A 19,972-nucleotide genomic window follows, 5' to 3' on the forward strand; every position below is an offset into this window, starting at 1 on the left:
GTATGTCACTACGTGATTAGTTGGAAATTAATGCATCCCCTTAATGGACTAGTTATAGATGGGACTGGCCCATCAGAATTAGGGTTTCCCATGCTTTCCTGTAAATAGGTCCATATCCTCATCATTCTAAATTGCTAATTTTTCAGTGAGAGCTCAAAGTAAGATACAACATTGAGTGCTTGTAATAGTTCCTGAAAGTTAATATGATCCTCTCTCTCTCTCTCTCTCTCTCTCTCTCTCTCTCTCTCTCTCTCTCTCTCTCTCTCTCTCTCTCTCTCTCTCTCTCTCATGGACGTAAGTCATCTTAACCGAACCACGTTAAATATTGGTTCAGTTTTTTATTTAAGTTTTTCATAAGTTTTATTCCGCAAGATTCACCGAAGTTTGTTTGAGATTTGTCTTGAAGTGCTTAACTTGTTTAGTTGTTACCCCCAACAAATGGGTTATGTAAAGATAAATAAGAAGGGGGATGTCTTCCATGATATCTTTAGGCACAACCCCTATGAGATAGTTGTCATATCTCCTGACAAGATTCATGTTTGTAAACTGATTGATGGTGATTGGGTCACTGTTGGATCTCTCGTCCATCTGCACTATAGTAATAAAAAAAATCCTACTTCCCGTAGAAAAGAATCATGTTTGAGTCTATTTTGGCTAGTCTTTTTATAAAATTTAGCAGGTCAAAAAAGATAGAACATATTTACTAAAAATATTGCCTTTGAAAATCTGCATATAAAATAGGGCGGTAGAAAAAAATCAATAAAGCCATAATTGAAGCTGTGAATGAGGAAAACCACATGATCGTGTTCAATGTAGTTGGAGAAGCTTGAAAAAAGTATACCCTATCCAACTTCTTGTATGTACTCGCTCCGCAAGGTGCTCAAGAACATAGATGCCCATAGGCCATAGCAGCACTAAGTAGCTCTTTAACCTCTAATAAACAAATGAAATGGAGGGAAGTTTTTAATGTTTTTCCAAATGTTTGAATAAACTACATATGTCAACGTTGAATAAAGAGAGAAAAATTAATGTGATGGTGTAATTTTTACACAGAATCTAACCTCCATTTGCAATTTCCAAGTACCAATTTCTAATCTAAAATCCAAACACACGAAAATCACAGTTTACAAACAATCTAATTTCCTAAGCTACCAAAGAAGAAGTTGGTTTGTAGATCAAATTTATAGCAAATACAATAAAAAATCAGGATCCATTTTCCTTCCCATCAAGGCTAAAATATCTAAATTCTCATATACCCATACGTGCTAAAACTCGGTTTCAATCTACCTCCAGGCTCGTTCGTAGGGGTATTACTTCATGTCCATTTAGTAGCTTCATTACAAAAAGTATTATGCAGTGGAGCCAGATAATGTCTTTGTCGCGTTTCTCAAAATATCATGTACATTAGTTGAAATATAAAAATACTTGAATAGTTAGTTATATAAAGTTGGAATAATTTTGAAAGATGCTAACTTAAATGGAAAATTAGTTTTCCATTTGATGTGTTTCAAAAAGCATACATAGTGAACTTATTTATAGTAGGTAACAACCTAAAGATAGAATAATGAAAAAAACTTTACAAACTATTAATACAACTAAGAATGACTTGTAGAATAAAGAAACTAAAACCACTACCTTTTATACCTGTAGAAATGCATCGAAATATGACATGCTAGTCGTTGAATCTGTTTTTGGGTCGGCCCCAAAGTTTCTTGTAGTTTGGAAAAGTAACCCATGTTTTATGGATCAAAACTTGCAAGGAGAAAAGTTATGACATTGTTTGGTCATGAATAAAACTATTGGATTGGTCCATGTATATTAAGCGGGAGTTTGGATTAACTTATTCGTTTATTTATGGTGGGAATAAGCAATAAACAATACATAAGGAGGGAGATGCTTATTAAAATTAGCTTATTTAGCTTATTCCTAACACAATAAACTGATTTTTAAAGATTTTATCCAAACAACTTAGCTTATTATGATGAGAATAAACAATAAACACTTTCTTTTTTTCCTATCCAAACGCCCCAACTCTAAAAATGACAGCCACTTGTCCTCGTGCATCATGATCCTATAAGTTTTTACACAACAAGTCAACAATACCATAGCAAAACCTTTAACGAATTCACTACTCTTCCACTCCAATCAAATCAAGTGTTGTAATAATAAACAAAAAGGGGCAAAAATGAAGCCATAAAAAACAAATAACATACAAAGAAACCCCCCTCTTAAAACCTTTAACGGAATGCACACAACACAACACATCACATCACACAAGACATACAAATATACAAAAGATTGATTCACAGCCAAAATGAACATCTCATCTCATCATTGCTAGTCCTGGATAGGAGCTCCCGTCCTGGCTTGTGATATACGGTTTGCATATATCGTTACTAACCGTAACTGTGTACTGTTGAGTCCTTCCAAATATGGCAAAAACCCTTTTCCAAGCATTATGTAGATATCCACCAAACAGAAAACAACAGTCTGCCACCACCAACAACAAACAAACAAATTAATTACTAATTATTTTAAACACATTACTTTGTAATTTGTAAATAATAATATTTACCTTGCGGACATCGGCACTCTGATTACCAAAAGCATCAAAAAGAGCAGGCAAAAAGGAATCTAATTGACCCATTAGTTCCTCCTGTGAAAGCCTACCCACAAGCTGTGTCACAAAAACAAAACAAAATCATTTTATGCAACTCTTTCCTTAACTGCATTGCTGCTTTTGGGTTTCATCAGAAATTTCTACCTTTGTCAAACAGTTTATACACGCAACAAGAGTTTTCTCATCTTCAGTAACCAATAATGGAACGATAACCTACAACCTCACAACATAAAAGTTTAATGCATAGAAATTCCTATAAAAAAAAGAAAACAAAACATTTTTGCAATCCGTACAATAACTTACACTTAAACATCTGAATGGATCATACTGAGAAAAAACAACACTTAAACAATGTTCTGCTTCATTTGATACCTAACATTGCATTTCAGTGGAAACATTATAAATAACAATTCTCCATCAAGACAAGTCAAATTTTGATGATGAAAACCTACTTTTGGGATTGTATCTTTCGTAAGATGTAGTAACTTTTCGGCTACAATCTCAATAGAATCTTCCATGCCATCTTTCTGGAGATAACATTGGAAGAAAAACTTTAAATGTGTCACAAAAAACTTGAATTATATTTAGTATATAGCAACACAGCATGAAAGATTAAAAGGCTTACCTGATTCTTCAACATTTCCGATATTAACAACAGAGCAAGCTCCCGAATCGATGGATCGGTGTCCTCCAAAACCTCAAGTATCACCATCAAAATTTGATTGAAATACTGCAACCAAATACATCAATCAAACAAACATAAATATATAAATATAATTATTTTTATCAGTATGTGCATTCGATGTGTACCTTTGTCCATACGGAGGAATCATTGGCAACAGAAGCATCAACCAACTGTTGTAAGGCAGTGCGCTTGGTTGTTGTAGAGCATTCATCAGTCCCATTAGAAATCTAAGCAGACCAATAACAATGTAAGTTATCAAGGTTAAATTTGTAAATATTAATAAACTCGAGAACCACAACTCACAAGATGAAGGATTTGAGGGATGCTTGGTCTTGTATCAGGGGAAGAATTGATCTTCAAAGCTGCAAGTTTTGTGACATTAAGTTCCAAATCAGTTGGACCCTCAATATCAACCTGTCGTCCATTGAAACGCGGTGTTGAAGCAGCCTCCATGTCTAAACTTTCTGACATCATGGAACTAGCAACATACTTTGCATCCTTAGAAGAAAGTGCATTGCCATTATTGGAATCAAGACTTTGATACAGATTATCATCACTTCCATCATGTCTTACAATCTGTGTAGATGCTTCTAGACCAGAACCCCATTTCTTACCACCATCACTACTATCAATAGAACTACCAGAATACCTTGCAAACAATGGAGTCTTTTTAGTACTAGTAACCTGAACATATCCTTCTTCAGAAGAGGTCCCAACAGCATCATACGGATCATAAGATTTCGCGCGTTGTGATCTGTCTTTCTTCTGTTGTAAATAATTCATCAAATCCACTTCAATCCGAGGCGTATGTTGCTTCAATGCACGTCTCAAAGAATTCTGTTCTTCAACCGATAAACTAAGGATATAATTCAAAACAGAAGTCGAATCGAAATGAGAGTAAACCGATATAATACACGTTGTAGCCGCTTCTTTGAGTTTTGTATTTTTGTCATAAACCAATGGAGCTAATTTAGCAAGCCATAGTTTCAAAATCCCGCTATTCCCAGCACCTTCTGAGTTTCCCGCATGTTTGTTAAACGCAATAATAGCAAATTCAATCACAGCAAGTTTCGCTTTCGGGGATCGTTGTTCGTCTAATGACCTGAGTAACGCGGGTAAAAGTGAATCCACACCGTAACTTTTCCCGACAATTTCTAAAGTTGTTGAACACGGTTGTCTAACTAACTCCTTTGGATCGATTAGCCGGGAAAACACGTGTGGTAATATTCTCTCCATGTAACTTTCGAAAGGCTTTCGACAAGCAGGGATGATGTCAGCGAGTGTTGTTAACGCGGCTTGTGCGACTTTATGGTGAGGGTCGTCTAAGTGTTGGAAGAATAGCTTCATGACTTTCTCAAAACTTTGTGTGACTTCTTGAACACCTTTTGGTCCTTGTTGGAGTAGCGAGTGTAAATAGTTGAAAGCCGCCACCCTGGCGTTCCAGTCTGAGCTGGAATTGAGACCGGAGCTTAACGCGTCGTTAAGAGAAGATGGCCCGTCTGTATAGCTTGACATCTCTCCGGGTGAGAATTGGCTCTCATCGAAACTCCTTCGTCTGTTTGATGCCATTCTCCCAGGAATATTCTTTCTTGAAAGTGGTCTTTGAAAATTGGGGACGTGACTAGTATTATGTGAGTATTCTGAATAGTGTCTAGTGTCTGTATGATGCGAGTTGACTGATCGTCTGGCTTCTCTGATATCATTGTTGTCTTCGAAAGAGCTTCTTTCAGAGCCTCGTCTTGTTGTGTAGGATGAAAGTGATGAAAAGTTTTCATGTGTGTTTGTGGTGTTATTACCACTGCGATACGGGTGCTTGGAAGAATCGCGTGAAGCTTGGATTTGAGTGATGATGTCTGATAAACCCAAGCCACCGTTTCGGTTGTTGCCTTTTGAGATACCAGAAGTAGAATCTAAAGATAAAGAGGTTGCGAGGCTATTGGAAGCAGGGGCTGCAAGAGGGTATGGTGGGTCACGAGATGAAGGTGGGTCCACTCCTGTACTAGGACCAATAGATAAAAAACAAAATTAGCCATTCCAAAAATAAATATAACATAATGATAATTATAGCATGTTAAAATGATGAAGGATGATGATTTGAATCAAAACTTATACCAAGATCGAGACTTGATGATCGAACTCTTCCGGAATCTAAGCCTCGAAGCATGCTTTCAATGGCAGTGACCTTCTGTTTGCTGGCATGTAAGACGCTTTCTAGGCTGCGTTCAGGGGCCTTGCTCATGGATTTTGGTTGTGATGAAAAAAGGGAGGATGAGAGAGAAGGTGAGGGTGCAGAAGGTAAGCTTGCGTTTCTGTCCATTGCAACGATTGCTGAAGTTCCATATCCTGATAGAGTTGAAGTACTGTTATTATGTGATGATGTTTGTGGGGTCCTCTCACGAACTACAGGTGATGCATGTCGCCTGTGCATACCCCCGTCCTCGTCATTTATTATCTGTGCATAAAAAAAATATATTATTAAATGATGATGATGGTTCGTCTTATTTGGGAAAAGACATACATACCCTTTGAATAACAGGATCAAACAATGAAAACAATCGACGCGAACGATCAGGCCATGTCTTGGAGAACATTCTGTAGCATGCTCTAGCAGTTGCCCGCACCTGTTCAGTTCCCAACACGTGTTAATTACTTGTAATAATAATAGTAAAATAACAAGAACAAGAGACTTAAAAAAAAAGACCTCGCTCATTGCATCTCCCACACAGCATTTAATAAGGTCTTCATACAGATCAGCTGAACGTTGTATCTCAGGAGCATCAGCCCAATACTCCAGTATCAATAAAGCATACTCACAGCATCTGTAAAATTGAAATGTGATGATATTAGCAAATAGTAATATATGGTCTTGAGTCTTGACTGAATCAAGGTTAAAAGAGGGAATTGACACCTGGCACGAAGTATCGCACTGCGGTCATGTTTTGCAGTGTCAGCAACACGAGGCAGTATCCGGGCAACTTTGCAGTTACGCAACATCTGGAAAAAGATGTGTGTAAGAAGAAATAGAATGCAGAAAATGAATATATAATAGAGGTAAATAGATACCGTTTTTATGCAGTTGTCTGCTGACTCTGCAATTACAAGAACAGTGATCACCACAAGTTTGAAAAGGACCTGAATGTCAAATTATGTGTCAGAAAGGTATTGGGAAAAGAAAACTATAGCTTCTTTCAAAGAAGAAAGATAAGTCTGTATTACTCACAGGAATGAACATCTCTGCACATGACTCAAAATCTCCCAAAAGCTCTTTAGATAGAAAGTTCAGTAAGTGGCAAGCCTAGCACACACATTGTAATAAAAAGGTTAGAATGATTTACAGCTGGAGATCAAGATGATTCAGGTAAAATATTACAATGCATGCTATACCTGCTTAACTATGCTGGACCTTCGATCAGCTAACTGTGTGCTTAGAGGACCAACAAGTTGTTTTAGAAGGCCACGGAAACATGGATAATCAATTGCACCTGGTGTGGCAATTGACAAATGAAAGGAATATCAGTCAGAGTCTACTACAAGTTTGTGTTGTGTTGAATATTTTTAAAAGGAAAATATGAGTAAACTAATACATACCTCCAATGACAAGGCCTTCAAGTCTTTGCATGGCTCCAATACGAACAGACCAATCTTTCTCAGGAACAAGGATTGAAGCAGCCTTCTCAAACTCACGGATCAGCTCCTTCTCTGAATACACTTTTATTGGGTCTACAGGCTTTTCAGTGACATCACTATCCCCTAGAAAAGAAAACAACGAAAAAGGGAAATTACTTGCATTGAACCTATAAACATAAGCTAAATATATATATGAGAATGACTAACTAACCTCCAAAAAGGGAAACTTCACGAGAGGAAGCCTTGGCTTTTGGGCTGCTTCTTTTGGGATTATGGTTAGAAGACTTGGCACCAGTAGGAGGATAAGTATTGACTCGTATTTCTGAAGGACGTTTTGGTTCAATTCTTTCTAATCTGGCATTGATATCTTTTACCTGAAATCATTTCAAGTCAGTGTGTTGAAGAAAACATAAAGAGATATGAACTGTAACAGTAACACTAGCTCTAACATAATCACCATTGATGATGGAAGCTGATGGCGATGGAGTTCTTCACGGAATTGAGGCCCAATTTGAGCATACATCTCCTCGATGCATAAAATAGCGGCTTCTCTCACACCTGGATTAGGGTCGTATAACATCTGTAATATCTGATCACATGAAGATAAGAGAGGGGAGAGTGTAGGCATTAGTATGTTTTTTTTTTGCATGTTGTAAACAGTGAAACTAAAAGCCACATATGAAACAATAGAAAAGAACATACAGGAGGAAGAATAGCACGTTGCAGGGGTAGCTCTGTAGATGCAAATAGACCAATGGCAGATGTCACAGTTCTTGCAAACTCTTCTCTAACTCTCCAGCTTTTGTGAGTCCAGGCATTAGATCCAGCTCTTTCCACAATAAGAGTTGGAGATGAAACCTGCACCACCACCAACATGCAAGCTAGTAAGCTTTTCAGCTAGTTGCACCCATAAAAAAAAAACTTTGTACAACCAATCTAACTACAATGAGATCACTGAAAATAAAAACTATATAAATACAAGGCTGAGCAATGACACATTCATTAAGGGTAGGCCAAAAGTAAATAAACTCAATTTGAGTAGGCATCTACAAACTGAGCAAACAAATCACAGTTAAGCTCAATTCATCCTAAAGAATATACCCCTAAGGCTGTAAAGACAGAAATTTCATGTAAAAAGACTCATACAGGGTAACAGGGACTATAATGGCATTGTAATTTGCCATCGGTATAGTTGAGCTTGAATGCTTAATGTAATTGATAAGATCATAGAATGCCTAGGGAAGATATTAACGATAATCTGCCAATCCGATTATTTTAATGGGTTTGTATAAATATATAATAACTCCTTCATGAAAAGAAAGCCATGGGTTGAGTCACACAAATGCTCTCTAGCAAAATGCAAGGGAAATGCAGCACATAAAGACTTCCCTCCAAATCCTTGTAAATCCGATAAGTTTGTGTGTCCAAGTTGCCCTTTGTACACTCCTTTTAGGAAGTACTACATTAAAATCCTCAGTCTTTTATGGATAAAGGCACAATGTGTTACCAACGGACTACAACTTATGCAAGTCGTGTTGGGCAACATAAGAAACTCAATTTGGGCCCACAGGTAATCGCAAGGCCATGACACCCCATATGACTTGCAACAAGTGAACCGAATGCACTTCACAGTTTCAAATGTAAGATCCCCCAGGGCAATTTGTAGATCATGAACAAGATTGATGTAAATACTACTCCTGATTTAAATCAGCACATGCTTGTAATAAAATTAGGACATTGTGACCCAATCACTAAATATAATATAATCAACTCAAAATAATCAGATATCGGCCTTGCTAGCAACAAAGTGAAGAAAAAACCAAACTTGTACCAAAAATTAACCGGAAATAGTATCTAATGACAAATGACTGCCAAAGAAACCTGATTCTGTAACAAATTACGGAAATTGAAATTATCAATTCCCACTGTAAACCTTCAGTAGAAAATTTTATCTTTTGATCCATATCAAGACATGAGAAATGCAGACTCGAAATACTTGGACATAGCAATCCATAAGAAACACACAGATGGCTTAGAACCAATAGTTCATCATCTAATCGATCTCTCTTCTAATACTCTACCCGAGAGTCCCACAATTACAAATAAGAATTCAAGATATATAAGTTCGATCACCAAAAAGAGCTGTTATAAATACCCAAAGCATGAGTGAAAAACAATTAAATCTCACTATAAAGTGACAGTAAAAATACACACACCGACACCTTACCTGCATGAGAGTGAGCAAGAGGCGTCGAGCCGCATCGCGAACGGGCTGCTTAGCATCGCCGAGACGCTCAACAGTAGCAGGAACTAGGGCATTGAAATGAAGTTTCAAGTGTTCACCGGAAAGAACCGCAGCAGAATCAAGAGCCTGTAAGCCCCCTTGCGAAACCCTAAAATTGTTATCTTTCAAGAGATCTAAGCAACAATCGACAAGAGAAGTAACTTCCGAAGACGATAAACTCTTCCTCGAAGCTTCTAGAAGTTCATGAAGCCTCTCTACTCCAGCCATTCTCTCTTTCGTGTCCTTGGCGCGTGCCATTTCGAGAGCCTCCTCCATTGCACAGGGGCTTGATTGAGAGCCACGGATCTAATCAGATCCACGACGCCTGTCGATTAATATAAGGAGTCTATGTGACCGGAGCCGAGAGACGGTGGTGGTAGTAGTTGGGTAGTGACGGAGACAGCGGGGAGAGAGAACTGTGAAAAGCGTAGCTGGATCGACGGACCAGATACTATATAGAGAGCGTGTGTCAGTGTGTATGTGTGAGAGAGAAAGAGAGTGATGTTATTTATTTATGTACAGTTTCCAATAACTTCCTGCTGGGTTTTCTTTCTTCTCCCAGTTTATTCCGGACAAAATAATATTTTTTTATACTATACATAATAACAACAATACAAAATCGTTAACGACTTATGTGAAAAATAGTAGAAAGTGTAGGGTCAAGCATTTTTAACTTAAGTCCGTGCAATAAGAAAATAGTAACAAACTATATATTCAGATGTATTTGGTCTTTAGCCATTTTTTATAATAAGTTATAAGTTAGTAAATTATATTTTTATCTGGTAATTATCGGGTTTTTTTTGCTAACTGTATCATTATAAAAGCACACATACTTGCATAATGGTCACCGGATATTGACGACCCAATGTGTTCATTCGCTACCGACGAGTATACCGCCTCTCTTTGGTGTTGAACAAAAGTAATGTTAGGTTAAGAAGAAACGATAAAGAAAATAGATTTGAGGAATACGAAGAAAAAAACATAATCGAAAATCAAAATCAAAGCACACAAAACATAAAGATTTAAGTGGTCCACACTGTCTTGCGATAAGCTACATCCACTGTTGAACTAGAGAGAGAAAAAAATATTTCACACATGCTTTTTATGCTACAATGTCACAGATAAGACCATCAAGATTTGACCTAAATATCTAAAAGGTTGAGGCCAACTGAGGAAACTCTCACACACACACAATTAAAAAAAAAAAAAAAAAAAAAATTGTTCCCCCCAAAAAATTTCAAATTTCATGATAAGTCTTCATATCTAACAATTTTCCATTTTGAGGCTTGATCATCATTTAGCTACCAACCAAGTATGCAACACACTCTCTCTCTCTCTCTCTCTCTCTCTCTCTCTCTCTCTCTCTCTCTCTCTCTCTCTCTCTCTCTCTGTGTGTGTGTGTGTGTGTGTGTAACACTTGGATTTGGGTATGTTCCTTTTTAGCCCTTTGTATTTAATTATTGCATTTTGGTCTTTGGAGTAGTACGTGGGGCGTACCATTGGGTACGCTTAGCGTACCAGCTGAGAAGCTAGTACGAGGGGCGTACCACATGGTACGCTTAGCATACTAAGTGGGGTTGATCGCGGGACCGAGGCCTCGTACGTTAGGCTTACGCGGATTTCATTGTGCTTACGAGAGGTTAATGAAACCCTAATTCTAAGGTGTTGCACCTAGGAGTGTTCATAACCAGATATCCGAATTTTCGGATACAGATACGGATACCAATTCGGGTATCCAAAAACACATCCTTATTTTTTGTTATTGTAAAAATGTAAACCATTTGAAAAATAAAGTAAACCATTATAAGAAAACTTATGTATTAATAATTGTCTGAATAAAGCTTCCTAAAGCATCAATTCCCATGAAATAAAAAATACACGGTTACAATACAGATATAAAGTTTAAAGTTTAAACCACAAATTATAAATCTAAAGTTTAAAGTTTAAACCACAAATTACAAATTTAAAGTTTAAGTTTTAAACCACAAATTAACAATTCCTAAAACATCAACTGTTCCACACTTCCACCAAGGAACCAAAAAGCAAAAAGCACTTCAGCTAATAAAGCATCTTTCCATAAACATTCTATTCATCTTCATTCTAGCATTCATTGTCCAAAAAACAATCAGGTATGTACAAGTAAACAATGCATTGTTTGGATTAACTGTGCACATTTTTGCACTCTTTTAACATTTAAAAACCAATAAAGTAAGTTGTTATTTTGGGCAAGAACATATATAATTTGGACATATATAAATAAAAAAATTTGGTTAGTTACCTTCTTCAAACATGAAAGAATAGTTACCTTCTTCAATTATAAATCTGAAAGTCCCCATTAATTTGATCATGGCAGAAACATAAAACCAAAAACTAGAAGTTAAACATAAGTACAAACATAACCCGGACATAAACATAATTAAAACAAAATATGAAAAGCGATAAACATTAATCAATTCATACCCAATCTTTCGGTTAGTTCATCAACTGTTTCATCAATTATGATGGCAGGTTGCTCCATGGTCAAATCTTTCAAACATGTGAATGAAATTAAAAAGAAAAGATACAAGCAAATATATGATTGGAATTTAAGACTAGCATTCTTCTTCCATTTTCTCTACTTCAAGTAATATGTCATCAATATTAATGGGATAATGAGACTCTCGTACCTAATCTTGTGTGCAAGCTAATGATTCCACCATTTTAGAAGTTAAACATGTTCGAAAAGCATCAAGCACTCGTCCTCCGGTGCTAAAAGTCGACTCGGAGACAACCATAGAAATCGGAATAGCAAGCATACCACGGGCCATCTTTGCAAGAGCAGGATATCTACATTGTTAAACCTTCCACCATGTCAATATGTCAAAATTGACGTCCGTAGGTTCACGATCTTCACTTAGATATTTATCTAATTCTGTTTTTTTCACAATTGTTTCAGAACTCCCCATTGTCATTTCAAACCTTTTGGTCATAAGTTCCTCAATATCCATGACTACACCGTGCCTTCACATTGAACTAGGACTAGCATTAGAAGTAAAAGATGACACCTCTTTGTAACACTCTAAAAATTCAAGCCAATTTAAACTTTTCAAAAACAACCCAATTTCATTAAGTTATTACAAAAAGATTTTCAGTACAATTATTATCAGAGTCTTCCCAGAACCATATCATAAAACATAATCATGAGGAACAGTACGATCACGCCTTTGCCTTGCCACGATCTCCTGAAGTACCTGAAACATTTAAACCACAACTGTAAGCCCGAAAGCTTAGTGAGATACCCCCAAAATACCAACCACATATATCGGGCCTTCAGTCCACCTGGTCCACCCTCCGAGTCTAGCCATATACATTGAGTCTACAGTGTGATTGGTCTGCACGCACCGGGCCTTCAATCCACCTGGTCCACTCTCTGAGTCTACAGTATGACTGGTTCGCCCGCACCGGACCTTCAGTCGGCCTGGTCCACTCTCCGAGCCTCGGCACGTCTGGTCCGCCCTCGTGGGGCCTACAGCCTATCCGGACCGCTCGCTGGGCCTTCGGGATAACCGGTCCGCCCTAGGTATGTTGGCCTACATCACAAAGTAGGACCCGCCTAAACCCATCCCCAGTCCAACAGCCATGTGCAAATAAACATACAATCATATAACAATTCGCATCCAATCAAACCGATCTGGCAGATCACATAACATAACATCATCCTAACCAGGATACCGACCTAACCGGTCCCTAGCATAGCATCATCCTATGTACCAGGATACCGACCTTAACCAGGTCTCTAACATATACCATCCTAACTACCAAGATGAAAACAAAGTAAAGCAATAACATAACAACGATACCCAGATTACAATCTGATAAAGGGCCGACCTTGGTGCCTTAGACCTTGTTGATATAGTGAGGATAACTCACCTCGCAATTGCTGACTGAAAAGATAAGATCACGTTACTCCAACCTCTGACACGAACTTCACCACTGATCAATAACCAAAACACTGAACTCAATAAATACCAAAATACCCCTGGAAGACAACTGGTCAATCACAAGATTGACTCCACTCGCCGAGTCCCCCGCTGACTTGTCGAGTCCCACAACTATGAGTCTATTGGCACTCAACTTACTGAGTCATTCCTTGACTCACCGATTCACAGCTCAACCAGGAAAGGTTAGGACCTCACGACCAGACTCGCCGAGCCCAAGAACAGACTCGCCGAGTCCAAGTCTATCTTCAACCAACTCGCCGAGTTGTTCTTCCAACTCGTCGAGTTGCTGCCTATCTTCATGCAACTCGCCGACTACACCCATGTGACTCGCCGAGTACCACTAACTCTTAACCCATATAGAGGCTTTCCAAGCCATGCAGGGTCTCCAATCCATAGATATACTCTTCTACAAGCCATCCATCATGTAAAGCGGCAAACTTTACGTGAATCCAAGGAGATCTAAGCATAATAAACTCTAGGGCTAGGGATTGGGACTAAAAGGCTTCATCAACAACTCTTGAACAGGGACTTTATGCTCTTTTGGATCATCACTACACTAGATATGAGCTAACAACCTCCAAACTCAAGATAGCACTAGATATACTCCCAAAAATCCCACAATGATAGATCTAGATGGATAACAGCTCAAACAACGAATCATTACCTCAAGAGAAGACTCCAACAGAAGAATAAGCCAAAGCCTTGCAAAGCCCCTTGCTCCAAGCCTCTTAATCTTCAAAGATCTCTTCAACAACACTCCTTCAAGATCCAATTGCTCTCTAATTCTCTCACAAACGAATATTAGGGTTTCTGGACTTAAAGGGAGAGTAAGAGGTTAGGGAGAGGGTATTATGTTCTTTATATAGGGCTCAACCCTTGGAATTAGGGTTTTCTCCACACAGCACCAACTCGCCGAGTCCAACCACCGACTCGCCGAGTTGGCTATTTAACACGCGACCAGAATCGCGACCCTACTCGCCGAGTCCACCCATGGACTCGCCGAGTTGACCATCCACATTTTCATTTTGAACCCTGAACTTGCACTCCTAAACTCGGGATGTTACACTCTTCATCCTTTTATTTTTGAGGCATGGAAGAATTGTAGAGATTGAACAAGGCACTCATGTTAAAATCTAGTTTTGAAATAAAACTCTCCGCTCTCTCGAGTTCAATGCATATCTTCATATAACTCGTCGAGTTGACTATGCGACTCGCCGAGTCCCTTCAGCCCTTTAACCATTTAGACACTTTTAAGCCATACCAAGGCCCCAAATTGCAGATCCAACTTCCTTAGGCATGCTTATCACGTAAAGTTACAAAATTTACGTGCATGCAAGGCTTTAAGACCCTAAAATGGTACAACTAAGCTTGCAATGAAGTCACATCCTTGGAGGAAGGCTCATAGTAGACAAGGCTGATGGCTTTATGAATCTAGAAGCCAAGGGGAGTCCAGATCTAAAGTTACAACTTCAGATATTGGCTTAAACACAAGAACCCTTTCATAAACTCATGCACAAAAGGGTTTAAGACAAAATGAGCCAAGGGAAAAACGAATTAATACCTTCAAGAGAGCCCTTTCTGATGCAGAATTTGAAACCCTCAAACTCTTGCTTCAACTAGCTTGCTTCCCAAGTGATTCCTTCACCAAAACCTCCCTCCAAGCTTAAACCTCCAAAGAATACACACACACTCGAGTTAGGGCCTTTCTGGACTCTCAATGGAATGTAAAGAGGCCAAAGGAGGCTTGTGCTTCTTTAAATAGGGTGCAAAACCCCGGGATTTAGGGTTTCATCTGCCAGCTCCTACTCGTCGAGTCCCTTCTTGGACTCAACGAGTAGGTCACTAAAACACATGGACCAACCCGCTGCTACTCGACGAGTACGGCATCCAACTCGTCGAGTAGACCCAAAGACTAAAAAGATTAAACATAATTCAATACCTGAGAATCGGGGCGTTACAGTCATTTTCGATAAGCAAAACGAAACACAATATCTAGTCAACGAGTACAACTATTGTTATTTATTAAATAAATAACGGAATTCAACTAATTACGTAAAAATCGGTTAGTATTCTAGTCATACGCATCTTCACCGTACCTATATAATAGTGTACGCTTAAAGTCTTGTAAGAGTTATAACCAGAGTCTCCTGGAGGGAGAGCGAGAATTTGTGTATAGATCTATACGGGGTTGACACCTCGCACCTTCTTTGTTCACTACAGCTAGACCGGCTAGTCTAGGGTGACAAATGTCTTAAACAAAACCAACACCTGAAGAACGTCTAGACAGACTGTAACGCCCGTAGATCCGGGCTAGTCGATTTAGAGATAATAAGGGTCGAAAATGACTTTTCGACAAAAGATTATTTAGAATAAATAATCTTAACCAAGTTGTAGAATATTTCTCAACGGTTCCGTAAATATAAAGAGCGCCAAAATCTGAGTTATAACGAAGAAGTTATGGCCCGTCGAAGTTTTACGGCAAAACCGGCACTGCACCGGGAGACGTAAATAATGAATTTACGATGAAGGACTTTTTAGCCTTAGTAATCTAAACAAAAGTCGTAGAATATGATAAACTGAGAGCGTCCATAAAAAGAACGCCCAAATCTGACTTCGTATGAGGAAGTTATGATTTTTCTAAGATTTAGCATAGCGGTGCACAGCCCGAAAATTCGAATGTTAGATCGGTTGATTTTCAGCCAAAACAATCTAAATAAGAAATGAAGATATTTTTAATAGGATTTAAATGATAAAAATACATTAAAAAACGGAGCTCGTATGCGAAAGTTATGGACGAAACTTAGTCTCTACTTTTTTAGCGCGACAAATTCGATACAGTTTTGTAAATCCGAGATAGAATGAGAATTAGCCAACGAGTCTAAATGAAACTTGTAGTACTCGTAAATACCAACACGTGGATATAAATATCGACAAAAACGGAGATCGTATGCGAAAGTAATGGACGAAGCTTAGTCTCTACTTTTCGAGCGCGGCGAATTCGATACAGTTTTTGTAAATATGAGATAGAAGGAGAATTAGCCGACGGGGTCTAAATGAAAGTTGTAGTACTCGTAAATACCAACGCGTGGATATATATAACGTATAAAACAGAGCTCGTACGCGGAAGATACGGACGAAGCTTAGAGACTACTTTACTATAAAACTCCTACAAATACAAGAGTGAACTCATATTTTCTTCACACCATAAGCCTCTCTTTCTCTCTCTAACTTCTCTCTAGCCTCCCTAAACCCCTCCCAAGTCTAGGGAACCTCTCTAGCACGAGAAGAAAGCCCCGGAGCGCCCGACGGCTCCGAGAAGAAAAGCTTTCGGCTCGGAAACTTTGCTCCAGCGAAGTCTGGTTTTTAATAAAAACCCGCTGTAAGTGAGCTACGCGTATGCTATATTTAATATAGCTTTTATTTAATTATAGTAACATTGTTCACATAGACAGCAAATATTCAGATAATGTGCACACATAGCACGTAGTTTATATAAAATACTTCATATATATGTGTAAGATGAAAGTAACTATGCACTCACTTGAGAAGGTGGTGACTCGGTACTCGGACAGCGCTTCGTTTACTTTAAAATAATTTCCTTCGACGAAACCTAGTATTATTACCACTAGATTTTAGTCTAATATTTACCGTGACTAATTATTAGTCTTATTATTATTATATAAGTGTTTAAACAATACTTTCCAACCACTATGTACAGACAGGGGCCAGACATAAAACACCGGAGGGCAGGACCATTTTGGCATATAGCACTTCTTAAATCCAACAACCCTATGCGGCCCTTTAAACCAGATTCCCCGTATCGCGAGTAGTTAAAAAGATATTATAACGACACTTATATAAGTCATAATAATAGCTAAAATATTTATTATAAATTTATAATAACAATACTAATTTTAAATATAAACTATATTTAAAATAGGGTAAGCATAACTTACTTACAAGGGGATTTTAGCTAGGAGTCGGGCTCTGTAGGGGCAGAACTTCGTCGCTGAATCTTTCTAAGAAAGATTCGTGCAGCGCTTCAACGCTCACCTTACTATACTAAAACTACAGAAAGAGAAGTCGAATCACGAGAGACCGAAATGCTCGGGGGATAAGGAGAGAAAGACTCTTGAATCAAGAGAATGGTGCAAGAAATATGAGAGCCCAAGCCTCTTATTTATAGTAATTGAATTTATAAAAACTACCCCCCATAATTACTTAATGACCTTATAGTTATATAAACAACTAAACACCCCTTTATAATACTATTTTAAATAAATTTAAAGATATTTGTACTAAACTAATGTCGAAAGAACTCAACATTAGTCTTATAATGACCGCATCGTCGATACCTTTCTAATGATATATACATATGTATATATATGTGTACGTATATATGATTTATACTTTATTTTAATACGTAAATATGCTATTATAATTTGTAACTCGTTCATACGAACTCCGTTTTTGACGTTCTTTATATCCATGCGTAGGTGGAGACGCACTCTACAACTTTCGTTTAGACTCCTTCGGCTAATTTTGAATTTATTTTTAAAGTTATATTTTTAACAGGCCGGGACAGGATTGGTCTGTTATAATCTCATAACTTCTTCATCCGATGTCCATTTTCGTCTGTCTTTTTATTATTACGCTACTAATAATGAGATCTTCAATTCTCGTTTAGGTTGTGTCGGCTAAAAATCGCTCGATCTAATATTCGAATTTCGGACTGTACACTGCTAATCCGAAACTTCGAAAAATCGTAACTTCTTCATACGAAGTCAGATTTGGGCGTTCTTTTTATCGAAGTTCTTAGTTTAACATATTCTACGACTTTCGTTTAGAGCGCTAAATCTAAATCTCGCTCTATCATAAATTTACTATTTACGCTTCCCGGCGCCGTGCCGGTTCCGACGCGAAACTTCGACGGGTCATAACTTCTTCGTTATAACTCGAATTTCGGCGTTCTGTATATGTACGGAAACCCTGTGACATCTTCTACAACTTGGTTAAGATTATTTATTCTAAATAATCTTTTTGTCGAAAAGTCGTTTTCGACCCCTATTGCCTCTAAATTGACTAGCCCGGATCTGCGAGCGTTACATACAGGGTGCGGTGCATGCAATCAACCGAGCTCAAATAAGTTTTCCCAAAATACCCATACATGTTATATGTTATGATTTGATCTGTGAATTTGTGAATCACATGCTAGTTAGGGATAATGATCTGCTCAATTTACATGATAGAATGGTAGGAAAGATGCCTTTTTATGCCTATTATATGAGCCTGTAGACTTACATGCTAGTACTGATCGGTCAGTGATAGGATGACCTAATTAGGTTATGCTTGGTTTTGGTCACTTGATACATGACTAACTCATGAACAAAGTCTAACATGTAATGAAAGTACGAATCAAACTTAAAAAAATGAATTAAAATAGTTTCTAAGTGTTAATCAAGCATGAGAATCCTCCAGAAATCGCCCATCAAAACTTTAAAACTCGACATCCCAGAAAATGAGTTCAACTCCTCTTTTTAGCGAAAATTAGAAACGACCAAATAACCCATGTTCTCAATTACATGACTGTGTAAATTAACATAGTGATAAAACACAACTGTGTTTATTCCTAAATTACATTGCTATGTTGGGGAGAGTCTTGAAAGTTCGTTGCTAAAAATGGCCTATGTTAGGGAAAACACGACCGTGTTTATTTTCAGGCATAAAAAACACGGACACGTAAACGACTTCTTCGTGTTCCAATCTTCTAAAAACACGACCGTGATTATTCCATGTGTTAAAAAACACGTCCATGTAACAGTCTGTGATTGGTTTCTTCAATTTCCGCAACTCATGCATCCTTGCTCCAAAAATCATGAAAATTTGCCCCTAACTACCGATCATCATCCCCATCAAGATTCCACCTCCAAAAATCCATGAAAAATCATAAACGTGTACGGGTGAAAATAGTACCATGAAATGTCTCGAAAACATGTAAAATACATGATTCTAAGCCTAAATACAATACAAAGCTATGAAATAAACATACTAAATAGGTGCATAAAATGCATCTAACAATGTTATTTGTTATTCGTTTTCATGTTGGCTTGATATTGATTTGGTATTGGTTTCAAGCAGTGGCCGATGTATGAAAAAAAAAATCTCAGGGGTTGTACAGTGGAAAATTTACATTAAGTCGGAAAATTTCCCAAAAAATCACTATGCTGCAAAATTTAAAAGGTTGCACCAACCATCTCGGGAACCCCTAAATTTGCCACTGGTTTCGAGTAATATTTAACAAAGGCACATCTACATGGTGAATTAAGTTAAAGCAATAAGAATTAATTGATAAGAGTTGGTTGATGGCCTTTCTCTTGCATTGTTAAGGATTGATTAAGCTATTCAAGGTCTTTGGTTTCCTCTTTTTTTTCCCCCTTAAGATCTTACACATACGTTACAAATTTTAAGTGCTTGTTGGCCATCTCTCATCACTAATAAACAATAAACAAAGTCATGTGTTAATGTTTGGCCAAATCCATTTGGTCTGCGAAACTCTATTTTATAAGTTTAACAATTACTTAACTTGTAAAATTTGCTAAACATAATTGTGTGAAACATGTATATATTTATTAAGTAATTGTATAAGTAAAAAGCAAGACCGTAAAAAGATTAAAATCAAAATTGCAGTTAATTGTATGCTTTGGTTGTATAAACCGTCAAAGTATTGACAAAATACAATAATCTGTAGTTGTCATATAAACATGACATTGATTTGT

The 19,972-nt window shown here is 37.7% G+C and overlaps 1 protein-coding gene across 1 annotated transcript; it reads right to left on the minus strand.

Annotated features, from left to right (window-relative positions):
- Positions 1–2,115: 2,115 nt before the first annotated feature.
- LOC145070051 (CLIP-associated protein-like) lies at positions 2,116–9,746 on the minus strand. Its single transcript, XM_079016971.1, has 20 exons — positions 9,160–9,746; positions 7,635–7,790; positions 7,390–7,521; positions 7,144–7,306; positions 6,894–7,055; positions 6,690–6,787; positions 6,526–6,600; positions 6,369–6,437; positions 6,214–6,299; positions 6,007–6,124; positions 5,828–5,926; positions 5,418–5,757; positions 3,609–5,299; positions 3,431–3,532; positions 3,246–3,350; positions 3,073–3,147; positions 2,924–2,992; positions 2,765–2,833; positions 2,576–2,677; positions 2,116–2,490 (listed from the first exon to the last, which is right to left on the minus strand). The coding sequence occupies exons 1-20, from the start codon at positions 9,490–9,492 to the stop codon at positions 2,338–2,340; spliced, it is 4,197 nt and encodes a 1,398-aa protein (XP_078873097.1). The 5' UTR covers positions 9,493–9,746; the 3' UTR covers positions 2,116–2,337.
- Positions 9,747–19,972: the final 10,226 nt, after the last annotated feature.

Source organism: Lactuca serriola, chromosome 8, assembly GCF_051521515.1.
Source record: "Lactuca serriola cultivar US96UC23 chromosome 8, Lser_US96UC23_V15, whole genome shotgun sequence".
In the NCBI taxonomy this organism is placed as follows: Eukaryota; Viridiplantae; Streptophyta; class Magnoliopsida; order Asterales; family Asteraceae; genus Lactuca; species Lactuca serriola.

What these genes read in the sequence shown, in the direction of transcription:
- LOC145070051 (XM_079016971.1), bottom strand. Translation starts at nt 9,492, where the DNA reads ATGGAGGAGGCTCTCGAAATGGCACGCGCCAAGGACACGAAAGAGAGA. An exon ending in ATCAGCTTCCATCATCAATG is followed by an intron (nt 7,307 to 7,389) that starts GTGATTATGTTA and finishes AAATGATTTCAG; the next exon opens with GTAAAAGATATCAATGCCAG. An exon ending in AGTGCGATACTTCGTGCCAG is followed by an intron (nt 6,125 to 6,213) that starts GTGTCAATTCCC and finishes TCAATTTTACAG; the next exon opens with ATGCTGTGAGTATGCTTTAT.